Genomic DNA, 14,936 nt, shown 5'->3' with positions numbered 1-14,936 from the left:
GTAGTGAACTTGTAAAACCATGATTGTGATTTTTCCCCTGGTTGGATCCCATGGCTAATGAGCTCCATCTGCATGGATTCTCACAGTCTGTTATTTCCACTACTGGTAAGGTATGGGCACACATCCCTTAAAAAAAATCATTGTAGGAAATGTGATATCTCTAAGATTCATGCAAAGATACACTGAAAGATTATAGAAAATGCTTTTGTATAAAAAGGAACCCCAGTTTTTTCAGCCATTAAATGAATTTAAAATTGTTATTTATATACAGTTGTGGTTCCTAATTTATTTATATATTTTACTCCCATTAAACTCTTAAACAGTATTCACAGCAGTAAATACCAGAACACTGGGACCATTATTACCCAAATGTCTTCCAAGTTTGTAATTATCATGTCTACACGAGTCTGTGATATTTTCATTCTGAATACCTCTAGCCAATAAAATGATATAACTGGAAAGCTCTAAACAATTACTTTCCTTATTTGAAAGTTCTAATGGCTTTTACTCACCTATTAGTGACTATTTTCTTTTTCACAAGCTTCCTGTGTGAAATCCATACGCTACCAATGCTCTTTTACTAAGAAAAGGCAACTCATTTAATAGCTGGGCATAAAAGAGCTGGGACATCTAAGCAAGTTAATAAGGTTTTGAAACCGGTGATCTCTCTTGGATTAAAGCTCTGTATGACATGCTACATCCTTGACCAAGTTGCATCTTTCCAGATTTCTGTTATGCAACACATTCCCACACAGACACATTCATGCAGTGAGTGGTATGAAAACACCAATTCAAACTGGTGTTCAACAAACCAAAAAGAATTATGTTGAAAAAATGGAGGTTCTATATGGAAGGGGTTTACTGCTGGTCTGTGAGCCAGAGAGAGTTAATTGATAAGGTTTACTTCTGAAAGGAACTTTATTAAGGCCGGTAGAGAAGAGGGAGAGGGAGAGGGAGAGGGAGAGGGAGAGGGAGAGGGAGAGGGAGAGGGAGAGGGAGAGGGAGAGGGAGAGGGAGAGGGAGAGGGAGAGGGAGAGGGAGAGGGAGAGGGAGAGGGAGAGGGAGAGGAGAGGAGAGGAGAGGAGAGGAGAGGAGAGGAGAGGAGAGGAGAGGAGAGGAGAGGAGAGGAGAGGAGAGGAGAGGAGAGGAGAGGAGAGGAGAGGAGAGAACTCCTGCAGCTGGGAAAAGTATTTTTAGAGAAGTTTTGTGAAAAACAGTGCTGGAGATGGTTTTGCACCACTGAATGTGATGTTGATCTATTGTAACCAATGAATAAAGTGTAAACTTTGTAGAGGGTATAAAAGACAGCTAGTTGTTGTAATAAACAGATATTAGCCTTCTTTAATGCAGTGTGTCCTTTCCTACATCATGTCTGCCCCAACAGTGACAGTTCCACTTAGTGCATAATGCAGATTGGTCTCCCAAATTATATAAAGGAACAAAACCCACAAACTGATAATCATCGAGCTAACCTATTAATAATTAAGATGTTTTCCAATTTAATACCCCTTGTAAAATTTTAAAAGCACAATATATGATTTTACAGTCTGAATTTCCAATCCCTGCTAAAGAAGTAGATATCTGGAGGTCAGCTGAGCCACTTTACCCATAAACAGGATTATTTTACCTGAAGCAGCTGATTTCGCTGTGGCAACACTTTTTTCTTTCTTTGGGCTTGATTGTTTAAAAAATAAATCCTGCTAGGATTAAACATACGATCAAGTTATAGCAGAATAACAATTCAGGATTAGACAGGTGATTCAATAAGTGCCCATGACATAGACTTTAATTTCAGAAAATGTAATGTAATACACCTCAGTTTAATTGTCATTCACTGAGAACTAAATGAAATTGAAAAACCCTGTGCCTTTAGGGCAAGTGGCATACATATAAGCAGTGATGTTTTATTAAAGTGCTGTCATTCAGACCTGTGCTTAAGAACTAGATGATTTAGGTATGTTAACCCCATTGATTTACAGAGAAAATGGTTTTCTACATTGTCTCCCTCTTCTAGATGACATGACTGCCTCATCTCTAATTTCTTGTATTTTTTCACTTTTCTTTGTGTGATTTTACATTGGTTGGCCTTAGCTAGTAATACTTTCCCCAAAGTCCAGACTCTTTCATCTATCTGATTGTTTTTGGAAATTTTATTTAATGGTACAAGGATGATGATATTAGAATCTGGCCAGAGTACTTTTAGGAAAGTTTTCAGAAAATATTATTGCCATATTGTTTGAAGAACAATTTATCTGTCCCTATATAAACTCTTGTTTTTTCTATTCTACTGCTGAGACAAACATAGATGTTCCTAGTAAATTGCCTAGGAACAATTTATTCAAATGGAAGTGTGATTTTTCAGTTCAGCATCTTCCTTCCAGATGTCTAAAATCACAATTAGTTTGATGACTTTCTTTCAGAGACTGACATGATCAGGTGAAGGAGAAGGAATTTGGTTTATGTAGGAAAAGAAAGTAATGCTCATCTTATACCATTGCATAAGAACTTGAGCCATCGTGAAATCAAATAAGGCTTACAAGAAAAACAAGTGCACAGCAGAGGTTAAGTACCAGTAAACTAGCTACTAAAATGTAGGAATTTTATATAATAAATATATAAAATATAATAAAATACATACTGCATAAATAATATAATCAAAATTATGCCTTAATAAAAACCTATTGCAACTGGTGGAGGAACAGTATTTTTAATTCTATTTTAGAAAGTTATATCAAATGTTGAACAGATATTAGGTAAAAACCAATATAAACTATAGAAAAATTGGATTGAAAACCTAAGCCTGTTTGAGAAAGAAAAAGAAATCACTGGTGCCCATGATGAAGGAAAATTACTGTTTTAGGAAATAAACACTATTAAGAAACTAGTTCCTTTGTAGTAAATAGTGTAATGTCATTACAAGAGAAGATAATAATAATCTCATAGAAAATCCAGATGTATTAAGTACATTCTTCTTATCTAATTTTGGAATGTAGCAGCAAAACAAGGTTGTGTCATATCAGATGTTAAATTTCAATCCAGTGTGCCCGAAATAAGAGTCAGGAAGCAAGAACATTTTAAAAACCAAACACGTAATGAGATGCCACTTTCTGTAGGTTGATGAAAAAAACCTCCAAAATAGAAATATGTAGTTTACAAGCCATAAGTAAATAGAGTTGTGTATTCTTTAAGGTCTTTGAAGGAGAGTTAATGTCCTTCAGGAAAACATGCTTTATCTGAATATGGTTTCTTTAATGCATGTGTTAAATATGACATCTTCTATTTAAGACTCAACTAGATGGTAAAAATTTCTAGCTCTTGTCAGAATCTTTGAGAACTGAAAGAGCCTACAAAACTGCATATAACAGAAGTCTCAGGTGTATTGTGTTGATGTAGGCAGAAGTGAGAAGAAAGAAGTTGGACCAAATTATATACTGCTAGAACTTAAGTATCCCAAGATGTAATATCTAGAGCCTAATGGACTTGCTATCTAAAATGGAATATCAAGACCTATCATTGCATTACCAGGATGGCGTTTTGTTAAGTAGAAAATTTTGTTGTCTTCACTGTCTAAATGGAAAAAAAACAAAACCAAACCTCATTGAGGAACATTATCATTAAAGAAAAGTATGGAAAAGGATTAGGCCTTAAACAATTGTACATTTAAAAATGTAAATATGGGTATCAATATGGCTATCAAAATATGGCTACCTCTCCCTCTTATTTTCCTTTGGGTGCAACCCCAACTATATAATTTTCTCCTGATCACTGGCACTTCAGAATATGGTACCAACAACACCATTTAGTTTGTATGGGTAGCCACAGAGTCTGGAAAACACATTTTAGAGCCACATTACACCACTATTGAAAGAAACTCTTTTTTAGAAGTCTTGTGGCTTGAGCTGGACGACTAGAATTCAGATGAACAGCAGGAACATGGTTAGAGCTACAAATTCTTAATATCTTTACCACAATTCACATGATATTATGTAACAAGATAGACATCTGAATAAGAGATGTCTGCTAGCATGGAGTAACTATAATTCAGAGTATTTTTGATGTTAAGTCACAGTTGAATGTACTGAGCTGTTTTACTAGTCAAACTTCTCCAGTGAGAGGAGTTTCTTTACTATGACATGAAGTTGCTTGTCACTGCACAGTACATGAGGAGTGGCACGGTCCCTGTCCTAAGGCAGTCCTATGATATATGTTCTCAGCCTTGATTCATTCAAGTTTGTCAAATAATCAACATTTTCAGTGATTTTAATGGAAGGAAATCCATTTTTGGGCATGATGCATCATAGCAGAACCGACTCCCGAAATCCATCAGTAACTGACAATCTGATTTGCTCTTCCTTACTATTTGTTTTTATAGTGGAAAGCAATGTGATATCAAAGCTACATCCAAGTGGAAATACTTGGGTTTTTGGGGGTAAATTATCCATTAGTATATAAAAAAAGAAATCTGAAGGCATCTTATGAGTGGGTATTTTTATGACAAAAGACACTCCCTCCAGAAGGACATGGCCAGTGATAATGCACTAACATGATATGTTCAATCAAACACCATACATTGGCTGCTGTAGAATGAATCACCAATGTCAAGACAGTGAAGTTATTTCTTTTACCTGCTTCTTTGATTTTTAGCCTTTGACGTTTGCCCCTTTTAGTTGCTTTCTTTGACTCTGAGTGTGTTAAACCGTGATTAGCTAATCTCAGTCCCACAGTAGCTGACACACCAGAAAAGCATCACATATCATGACCATTATAATAACATACGAAACTGGAGAGACTTTTTTTCCTATAAACTATGCTGTATCTTTTGAAAACTGACTCAATCCCTGAACATATTGAATAGTTAAAATATCTTTTATGACTGTTCTACAAAGGAAGCTACAGACTTTGGACTCTTGGAAAAAAAGCAAAGAACTTGAAATATTTCTGAAAAATGAACTGTTAGCTCTGCTTTGGAAAGAAGCTGGTATGTGTGACTGCAGAAGTGTGAAAGTTTCTACATGGGCAATTTTCTTAATAGAACCTGCAGAAATATGGCAGAAAGAAGTAATTCCAAAGAATGGAGAAACATCAATCATATGATGTAACTTTTCACTAAATTAAAACAGTGTGAAGCAGACATGGTTGTTGGGTACTTCATGAACAGATTTCACTTCACACAATGTTGCAGAAAACAAAGCAGAGATCAAATCAGTAAAATATTCATTGGGCAGTGGCATAACTGCTTCATTCACTTCCAATTTTTGACCAGTTCTGAAGAAAAACCTGAAATATTTTTTCTCAGAACTTACCCCATGCAGTTTGACAGCAATTCACATAGACAATAGCCATAAATCATAAAAGAAAAAAAAAAAAGGGAAAAAGACCACATGCTAATTTTTTTAAAAAAGTGTGGTAAACTGTTAAGTATCAAATAATTTCCTTGCAAAGCACCTAGATTGTTAATTAAAATACTTTAATTTTATTGAAAATGCAACATTGTATTATCATTGTATTATAAGATAGTTAATGAAAAATACAACTTTTGTCTGATCGTAGCTCTAATGAAGAGGAGTTAGTAGAGGCAATACAAGTAAAATTTTCAGGGTGCCTCCATTACCATAACACTTATCTGCATCTATTTGAAGATACAGAAATATTTCCATGAAATAATCCCTTGTGGCTTACACTTTTCTCCTTTAGGTCAAAGTTGATGATTTTGTGCTTGGAAACAGCATCTTGTGCAGATGAGCGTGTCTTCTCCTTACAAGTATGAAAGGAAGGCTATTGGAAAAATTGTTAACATTATTGTGGTCTATATTTTGCACTTTAGGTAATCCACAGACCATGGACATTTTCATATGACCTTCTCCTTCAAATATTTGGTGTATCAACAATGCGACTCTTTCTGCTTACATGCTGGGCTCATATGCAATCACAGATGATCATTTTCTGCTTAGAAATAAATTCCCAGAAATAATTTCAAACCACTCTCTTGGTTCTTTCCTGAATTTTAGAATATTACAGCCTGAAACCACACTTTCAAACACTGCTATTTCTCAAAATGTGGACGTTTTCTTACATGTGAGGTCCCCCAGACACAGATATTATTCTAAATCTTGCACTTGCAGAGATAAGAAATGATAGTCATTATAATAATGAAAAAGAAGATGAAAGAAAAAAGGAAACAAGCCATCCATTTTAAAGCAATCTAATAAAATTGATAGCATTTAATACTTTCTCAACTTATTCCAACAAATTTCATTCAACATATATTATTTTCAGTGCTATAATATGTACACTTAATGACTAAGTCATGAATGATTATTTGAATTTCTACAAGTTTTATACCATAGTTTTAAGTCTCTACATATTAAATTTGTGAGACTGAAGGACTTGATATGATTTAAAACAGTTTTTGAAAGATTTTGAGTCATTTACATTTGCGATAGATACTAATGGCCATACAAGTCCCCTTAATCTGCAGTGTCATGCCACATAAATCAGAACTTTAGTGCTTTTATCAATACTGCTTTATAAAACAGAAATCACTGATAAAACACTTTGTTAAGTAATATTTAATGGGAGAGCAAGAGAGTGAAATATACATTCAAAGAAAGGAAATCTCAGTGTAAATCAAGATCAATTTTCTCTCTTGAAAGTGTAAGCTGTAGACCCCAGATGCCAGTGTGTGTGGGGAGTGGAGGAAGGGATGGGTATGGGACTTTTCCCCTACAGGTGGTAAAGTAGTATACTGCAGGAAATCACTTAAAATAACTCTCCAGTTTGTTTATAAAAAGCATAATTTTACAGTTATAATAAGTATCCAGTGTTTGTTTTTCACTAAAGACTAGATGATCCACAAATAGAAAATTGAGCTTTTCTCTCTATAATTGTTCCTGGCCACCTTAGATAGAAAATATTAAGACCCTTTTGGTCTTATTCAGCAAATACTGCATTGCCATCACCCAGAAAACCTGTGTGTATTTTCACTGAACCACTGCATTGATCTCAACTCCTGTTGAAGTCCTCCTACTCAAATAGTCCTGTGAGCTGACAATAAAGTACTGATAATTATTCAGATATTATTGATTTCTTTAATCAAGATGTTCAATAATTTTTTTTTAAAAAAAACAAAACAGATAAAGAAAGGCAATATCTGAAAACTGGAGTGAAACTGTTGCAGAAATAAAAACACTGCACTGGACAGTTATGGAAGAGTAAAAGTTAAGCAATTGGAAAGTTATTGTTAATTAAATTGAATGAACTTGGTGAGAGGCTCTCCTGCCTTTTTTCCTCCAGAAGACAGAAAACTTTAAAATACTATTGAAAAGTAACTAAGATCCATTATGCTTCTTAGAGGTATTGATAATCAGGCTCCCAGACAAACCTATCCAGAAATGAAGGACTCAGCTACTGTTTATGCAAATACAGGGGCATAAACTTGAAGCAAATAGTGCAATAAAGCAAGTAATAGCCTTCACCAGATAAAACACTTAGGATATTTTTAATAAGTTTTTAAAAATATATTAAGGCTAATAAGCTTTTATCTGCATCTCTATTGTGTTTAAATAATATGACAATCAAAAATTCTGAAACTAAACTAATTCTACTCTATGTTTTGTTAGAGGAATCAAAATATTTATTTGCAGGGGGATGTTAGAGAAGGTAACAAACACAACAGAGGGAAACAGATAATGGAAATACACTCAAATAAAACATCACACAAGTTATCTCAGGAAATATCAAGTGAAAAATTAAGTTTCATATGAGAAGACCTAAATATGTTCTCCCTTCATCTTCTTACCTGAAGATGTCACAAAATGGGCTGTTACTATTGCTTATCTCCTGTCTGTGTTTTAGAGACCTTTAAAAGCTAAAGCAGTTAAAAACTCTAGCTAGATGCTTTTCTCATAAATAATTTAGTTGATATAAATGCTCTTACTTGTAAGCACCCCAAGTCAGAAGAACACATCCATATCTATTTTTATCATGCTTAAGCATAGGCTGACACATGTCACAGAATCACAGAATAAGTTGAGTTGGGAGGGACCTGCAAGGATCATCAGATCCAGTTCCTGGCCATCCACAGAGCTATTCCCAAGAGCCACCTCATATGCCCAAGAATAGTCAGTCTTGGATAACACAGCTAAAAAAAAAAGACCGTCTCTAGTCCAAACGAGTGTTTATGCAGACTGTATGAGTAAAAGGAATATTACTCCATGTTCTCAGAAATATGAATAAAATCAAAGTAGACAGACTGTTTCTCCACTCTGTGGCTACTTCTTTGATACCTCAATCTGTGACTATGAAGCTGTAATACAACAGAAGATCCTATATCAGACAGATCTCCCCACTGCATTTCTGAGGCAGCAACATCATAGGAAGAATTTTTCTCAACATTTCTCATTGACTTTTCTCAGAGCACACAGATCATCCATCAAAGATGTGTTTGTCAGAGCCACAGTGCAACAAATGCCCAGAAACTTATGCTTAAAGTATGCTGTCAATCTTACTACTTTCAATACAGTTATACGTGTTCTGAGACATATTAATTCAACATTTTAACAGACAAGGGACCCTGGAGAGATGATAATAAACACACTATTTTCTTTAAATTCACTGCAGGGATTTAAATGCAGTATGACAATGTCCTGAAAATGTTCCATAAACCTTTCCTCAGAGCTAGAGGTTTAAATCAGATAATACTTCTAGAAAAAAATTATTCTGGGGAAAATTGAGTCATTATTCAAACTCTGGGGGAGGAATACTGCTATTCCACAGTACAGTGTTTTGGTTACCAGGAACATGATTAGTCAAAGTCTCTTCTAGTTCTCCATGTACATTTCTTTGAATGCATTTAGTTACAGCCATAGCTGGATTTCCTGGACTACAGGCCTAAAAATGGAACTGAAAAATATGAAGTAAAATTTACAGAAAATCTTCTTTGCTTTATTTTTCTTACTCAGCTATTCTATTAATCATAGCTATGCCTTTGAAGACTCCATATTTCCAGCAAAACGTACAACCAGAAAAGTTACACTGAGCAGTTCACCCTCTGTCTTGTTTTGAATGAATACTTCAGCACATAAATCAGTTAGATACAGATTATACTCTCTTGTGCTTACATTCAAATAAACACATTTATAACACTAACCAGTTGTTTGCGCCATTATCAAAATATTTTAACCTTGAGTCTAATCTTTTTATAAAGTCACCCAAGCACATCAAGTGGGATTATTTGATTTAGTATTCTTAATGTAACATTAATTTATGACCGACTAGAGTCATCATCTCACTCTTTTTACACAAGACACAGGAAGATCCTTGATGATTTGCATTACAGAATGTAACTTTCTTACCACAGTGCTTGAGAATCTTTGAATGTGAATTTTTTGCATTAACATGAAAGAGTCCACCAAGATCAAATAGTGAGCATAAAATGGAAATTTAGACCTTAAGTCTAATGACAAAACAATGACCAAAGGAGGAAACAAATATTTGTTAATCATAACATATTATTCTTCCATCAGCCACATCACCTACAAATCTTACTGTCTACAATAAAGTTGACAGAGAAATGGAGAAATTTTCAAAATTTTTATAAGAAAATCTTCTGAGTGATTGCTTAGTGTTTATGGTGTTTCAATTTTCTTTAGTTCTCCTAGAGAAGATTGTTTTGTTACCTTTAATGTTTGAATGAGCTATATTTTTAAATGAAAAAATAAGGAAGATTTAAGCACAAAAGAAGTTTCAAACCTGAAAATTATTTTATTGGTTTTTTTTGTTCTCTTTCTCTCTCAGAACCCATCCAAACCCCTTTCATGTTCAAGAAAGACACACCCAACTTGACTTACTTATTAAAAAATATAGCTTCTTCACCTGTAAGTAGCAAGAGATCTGAGCTCTGGTTTTTCAGTGTACTCAGCACTGAGTGGTATTATATTAGTAAAATCTTTGGGGAAAATGTTTATTCAGGGATTTTTTTAAACATTTATAAATAAATTTTAGAAAGATACTACAAAAAAATAGGAATTTATTTGGTAAAAAGCCATTATTAGATGGCTTCTCTCCTTTTTGATTCTTAAGAAATATAAGAAATAAATGGATCATGGAAATAAAGCGTTTGGAGAATGGATCAGATAACAAACTTGAGCCTCCTAAATTCTGTCCCAGTTGTCAATACAACATATTGATATTGTACATGTGTGCTATTGAAGTATGAGTTTTAATCTTACACCAAAATTTTAAAATATCTACTCAGCTTGTGGTCCATAATTCTTCTAAGCGTGAAATAAAAAATAACCCCATAGACTGTGAACAAAACAGCAGCTATTCCAAGGCACAAGGCACATCCCTATCCTGGGAAGGTTTTTCACCCCCAGGGTGAAACAGTGGGTTTCAATCTTCCTTGGAAACAAAAGTCCTTTTAGAGTAACAGCAGAGCTACCCAAACCAATTTAAAGTAAAAAAAAAAACAAAACAAAACAAAAACAAAAACAAAAAAAAAAAAAAAACCAAAAAAAACCCAAAAAAACCCTTATCTAAAGTTCAGATAAAATATCAAGCCATAAAGCTAAAATTGATTTTTTTAAAAGTCATGAAAGGGATGATTATTTCCTTTTCTAAAATATTATTCATTCAGTGAAAGCCCTAAATATCAGAAGAGAGATCCCAAACAACCCCCAGCATATCTTACCAATGATAAAGAGAATTTCCACTGCAATGTCACTGACAGTTGTGCTTCGAGTTGTAGACAGCTCATCGTGGCCAATAAAGGAAACATTGTAAGGTACAGTCACAGCAACATAAAACGTTGCCAGTAAAATAAGCCAGTCCCAGCCAGCTTTAAAAGTGCTAAAATGCAGCAATATGAATTTGGATTTTTTTGCATCTGAAACTTTGTATTCTGGAAATGCTGGTTTATCTACGAAAACATTCTGAAAAAGAGGGAAAAAAATAAATGAGACAAAACAATAATTTGATCACACAGAAGCACTTCATGGAATGCAGCCCTTAGGTGGTTGATGTATTTTTGTAAAAATAATCAGAATAACATATGACATACTCATATGCAGGAAAGAATGAATGCTACCCTTTTTTTCTAACCTAGACATTACATTTATTTATACAGATGGTTCTGTTAATGGAATAACTTGTGAATGTTGAGGCAGGAAGAAGACCAATAAATTAGATTAAATGGGGTAAGAGGGGACTGCATCTGGCAAACTATTTCTTCCTTTGTTGAACTAATTCTCACTGCAGAGCAATGTTATTCCACTGGATGAACTGGTGAGAGCTTTGTATACTACTGTAAATAGGAACAAATAGAAAGAAGTAGCTGGTGTTGAAGAAAAACATGCTATACACAGAGCTGTGAGGAGGCTCTTTCAGGCTATATCTAGCCTGGTCCTGTGGACTGAACTGCTCCAGTACTTGGAACATCTCTGCTGGTTTAGTTTTACCTTCAGGAATCCAGTTCATGTGAACAAAAACACTATTAGTAGGAATAAATTTTTGATTTTATTTAAAATTTCACTCCTGATCTAAATCAAACTATCTACTATAATATGGCTTCAGATGTGACTGCGTTTGTCACCAGACCAAGCTTTGTCTTGAGTCTGTGTCTTACCACTGCCTTATGTGACCAAGATTTCAGTGTTAAGCTATTGAAATTCTTGGCTTTCACCTTCCATAGCTTTAACAAAAAGCACCTACTCTCCCAAAAAGCAGCATGTGGAACATGACCTGTCTTGCATTATTTAGTAAAAAAATTCTTCCTCACTGTTACTGTGCTCCTGGTTAATGCTGTTCCAGAAACAAAGAGCCTCCCAAAACAATATTGTGCATTCAGTAAGCTAAGATTATTTCTGATCTTGAAGTTATTCACTATGAAATTAAAAAGACAAAACCTGCATAACCACAGACTTAACTACATTTGTCTTGTCTGTCACAGCCTTTCTCTTTGTGTTTCCTTTGAAATACTGATGTCATTGCCTTCTCTATTCTTGGTTCTTATTCATGAATCTAAGCAGCTGAATTCATGCTGTTCCTAGAGTCAGCCCATTTTTTAATCATGAAAAAGAAAACATTCCTCATATTATTTCCAATCCATAGCGCCAAAAAATCCATGTACTAAAGCTAGTAAATTAACTTCAGAATAAATATTTTAACATGGTAAAATAGGATCTGCCCTAGCATTTTGATAGTACAGGTTAGTCATCAAAAACAATTTAAGAGTCATGTTCATGAAAATTATTATCATAATATCCCTGGAAGACCTGGTCACATTTTGCAGGTTTATCTTTTTATTATTATTATGCTTCTTCAAAATAAAACATTTGCAAATTTAAAAAAAAATATTTTTCAACATTTAATTTTTTTTCAACATTTGATATTTGAGTTCAATGGAAGGGGCTGTATGCCCCATGACATATATACCAGTTGTGTATTTTCATGTCATTAATCTGTACCAAATTTTTTTTACTTTTAATTTGTACTGCACAAAGCAGGAGAGTTATTTTTTCTCATTAACATTTCTTTAGAAGTTATTCTGTTGCTATATTGTTGGTTTGTCTATGGTTTGATTTAGTGTTAGCAATATTCACAGCATGTTTTGTGAACTTACTCATTAGTTATAGTTACTGGGGGAATAGAGAATTAATTTGAAGACAGAAACATTACTATGACTACTTCAATTAGGAAATTAAAAGGTAATTTTTTTGCAAATAGTAATTGAGATAAAATAATTGAGATGACAAGGTAAGTTGGAACTTAAAATTCTGAGAACCTGTGAAATCTAAGTTCTGAGAATTTTTATAATGTGGCTTTTGTGGCATTAAATGTCTGTTTACAGTATGATTAAATGAACTATCTTGCTATATGGTAACACACACCATTGTAGGCAGACATACTTCAGTGAGAATTATGAAGTATGAAGTATGCTTCAGTGAGAAGTATTCTAATTTTTATTACTGTAAAATTATGACCAGGATATTTTTTAAGTACTCACTGACCTTTACAAGCACTTCCAAATTTTTTTTCTAAAGATAGTGCAAAGAGTACTTTTTTGGGGGGGAGAGGGAGGGTGGAGCGGAAGAAAAGAATTCCACCTACATTATTAATTTTTAATTTGTTCTTCTCTCTTCTTTGTAGATGTCCAGAGATATGATAAAGGACAGCTCTACTCCGTCTGCGAGCTGACTCAAAATGAGATCCTGCTCTTCCTCTTCCTTTCCATTTTTCTGCTGAACAGAAGTGAGAGTCCATTAAAGATCAGGAAATAGCACTTTAACCTTTGGGACCGGAGCTACTGGCACTTCAGACATTGGTAGAAATGTAAATATTATGCACACCTTTTCTTTTGCTTAATCGTTTGCAGCAAAGAAACAAAATCCCCCTCTCCTAAAGGGAAGTAAAAGCCACTGTAAGGTTTTAATTGTGAAATGTCTTCACAACTCAGAAGCAAGTAATTGCAACACATGATTTTCATAGCTATGATAAATATACTCTCTACTGTTTCAGAAAGTAGAGATTACTGACCAGTGGGAAGGATGTCTAGAAGTAACCACTGAAATAGCCTTGAGGTGATCCTACTCTCTCACTTCACAGGAAGAAAAAAAATCCCTTGTGGTGTACTGTTCAAAAACAGAGAGTCTGACCTGCACTAGGCTTCCATTATGTCAGAATATGCTAATGTGTAAGCCTGCTCCTTAGTAATAACCAATTCTTACATTCATGCATTTAGATTTCTTTTCCTACCACAGGCCACTGGTAAAATCACTTGACATATTCCTTGGTGACATGAAATCCATTAAGAGTAGAGACTGAACATTATTTTGGAAAGGTTTGTGGTTTTTACCTCCATTCAGATGTCTGTAATTGTCAATCATAGGGACAAATTTTGTTCTTGCTTATAAAGCAGTAAATTCAAAGTAATTCCAGTCACTCTGATGGAATTACAGTGAATTGTTGCCAGAGTAAATGAAAGCAGACTTTTTGTGATGTGTCAGGATTAAGAAAAAAGGAATTATGGGACTAAAGGAAGAAGCTGTCTGTCAAGAAGGTTTAATTAAAGCCAATTGAATGCATACAAATGAAGGAGGAAAAAAAATTTAACAAAACACAAAACTAATTAGCAGAGCCAGAAATTAGAAGCAAGCAAAATAGCTACATCTTGAAACCTGCCGAGAAAAGCAAGAAAGATTTGTATTATAAGACAGTGATGTATTTTTGGCTTAACAGCAAAAAGCCATACATAACAAAATGTGTAGGAGGAATGTTTTTTTCAAACTTCTCAGTAAAGAAGTTTTTGTGTAATTCATCCAAGAGCACTCTCTAGTTGAGGATTTTTTTAACTTGTCAGTAAATAGAAGGGAGAAAAAGAAAAGTAAAAAGAAAGAAGGGAAAACCTTTGTATTGCAAAGCCAAATAACTACTCAAAAGTTGAAGGAGGCAGATGGAGAAGCCTCCTACTTTCCCATCTCCAACATATATTATTGTCAGCTACAATGAAGAAAGTTATAACAAAATTAATTTCTGAAAAAATATTTCAGAAAAAACCCAAATAAATTAATGGGTTTTTTTGTTTGTTTGTTTGTTTGTTTTTGTTTTTTTTTTTAATCTCTCAATCAACAAACAACTTAAAACTCAAATTTTAAGTCTTCTTAAATTCTGGGTAAGAACAAAGTGAACAAAGATTATTTCTTTCTCTGAGGAAAAATGAATTTAAGTCAATTGAATTGGATCTTCAGTGTAGAATGGTTCAGGTCTAGTAGTTTTGTCATATGACTTTGGAATTCTCTTTAAAACTATTTACAGGCCTTTCTCCTTTCCCATCCTCAACTTAAACTGCCATGTTTTATGATGCCACTCAGGTTACTCTACTGCATCCAAAAGCAGTCAATAAAATTCAGATCAGCTATGACACAGGCTGGGAAAACCAT

At 34.2% G+C, this 14,936-nt stretch overlaps 1 protein-coding gene across 1 annotated transcript in view; it reads right to left on the bottom strand.

Annotated features, from left to right (window-relative positions):
* The window catches only part of KCNH8 (potassium voltage-gated channel subfamily H member 8), a 174,186-nt gene that overhangs the window by 74,220 nt on the left and 85,030 nt on the right, over positions 1-14,936 (bottom strand). Inside the window, exons 4-5 of the mRNA XM_062496214.1 lie at positions 13,108-13,235; positions 10,691-10,931 (exon numbers count right to left, since the gene is read on the bottom strand). Of these exons, the coding sequence (XP_062352198.1) occupies positions 10,691-10,931; positions 13,108-13,235 (369 nt within the window). The remainder of the gene's footprint in view (positions 1-10,690; positions 10,932-13,107; positions 13,236-14,936) is intronic.

The sequence above is a fragment of the Cinclus cinclus genome, chromosome 1 (assembly GCF_963662255.1).
Source record: "Cinclus cinclus chromosome 1, bCinCin1.1, whole genome shotgun sequence".
NCBI lineage: Eukaryota > Metazoa > Chordata > Aves > Passeriformes > Cinclidae > Cinclus > Cinclus cinclus.
Note: the sequence above shows the minus strand (reverse complement) of the source record. Positions and strands in the feature narration are given on the sequence as shown.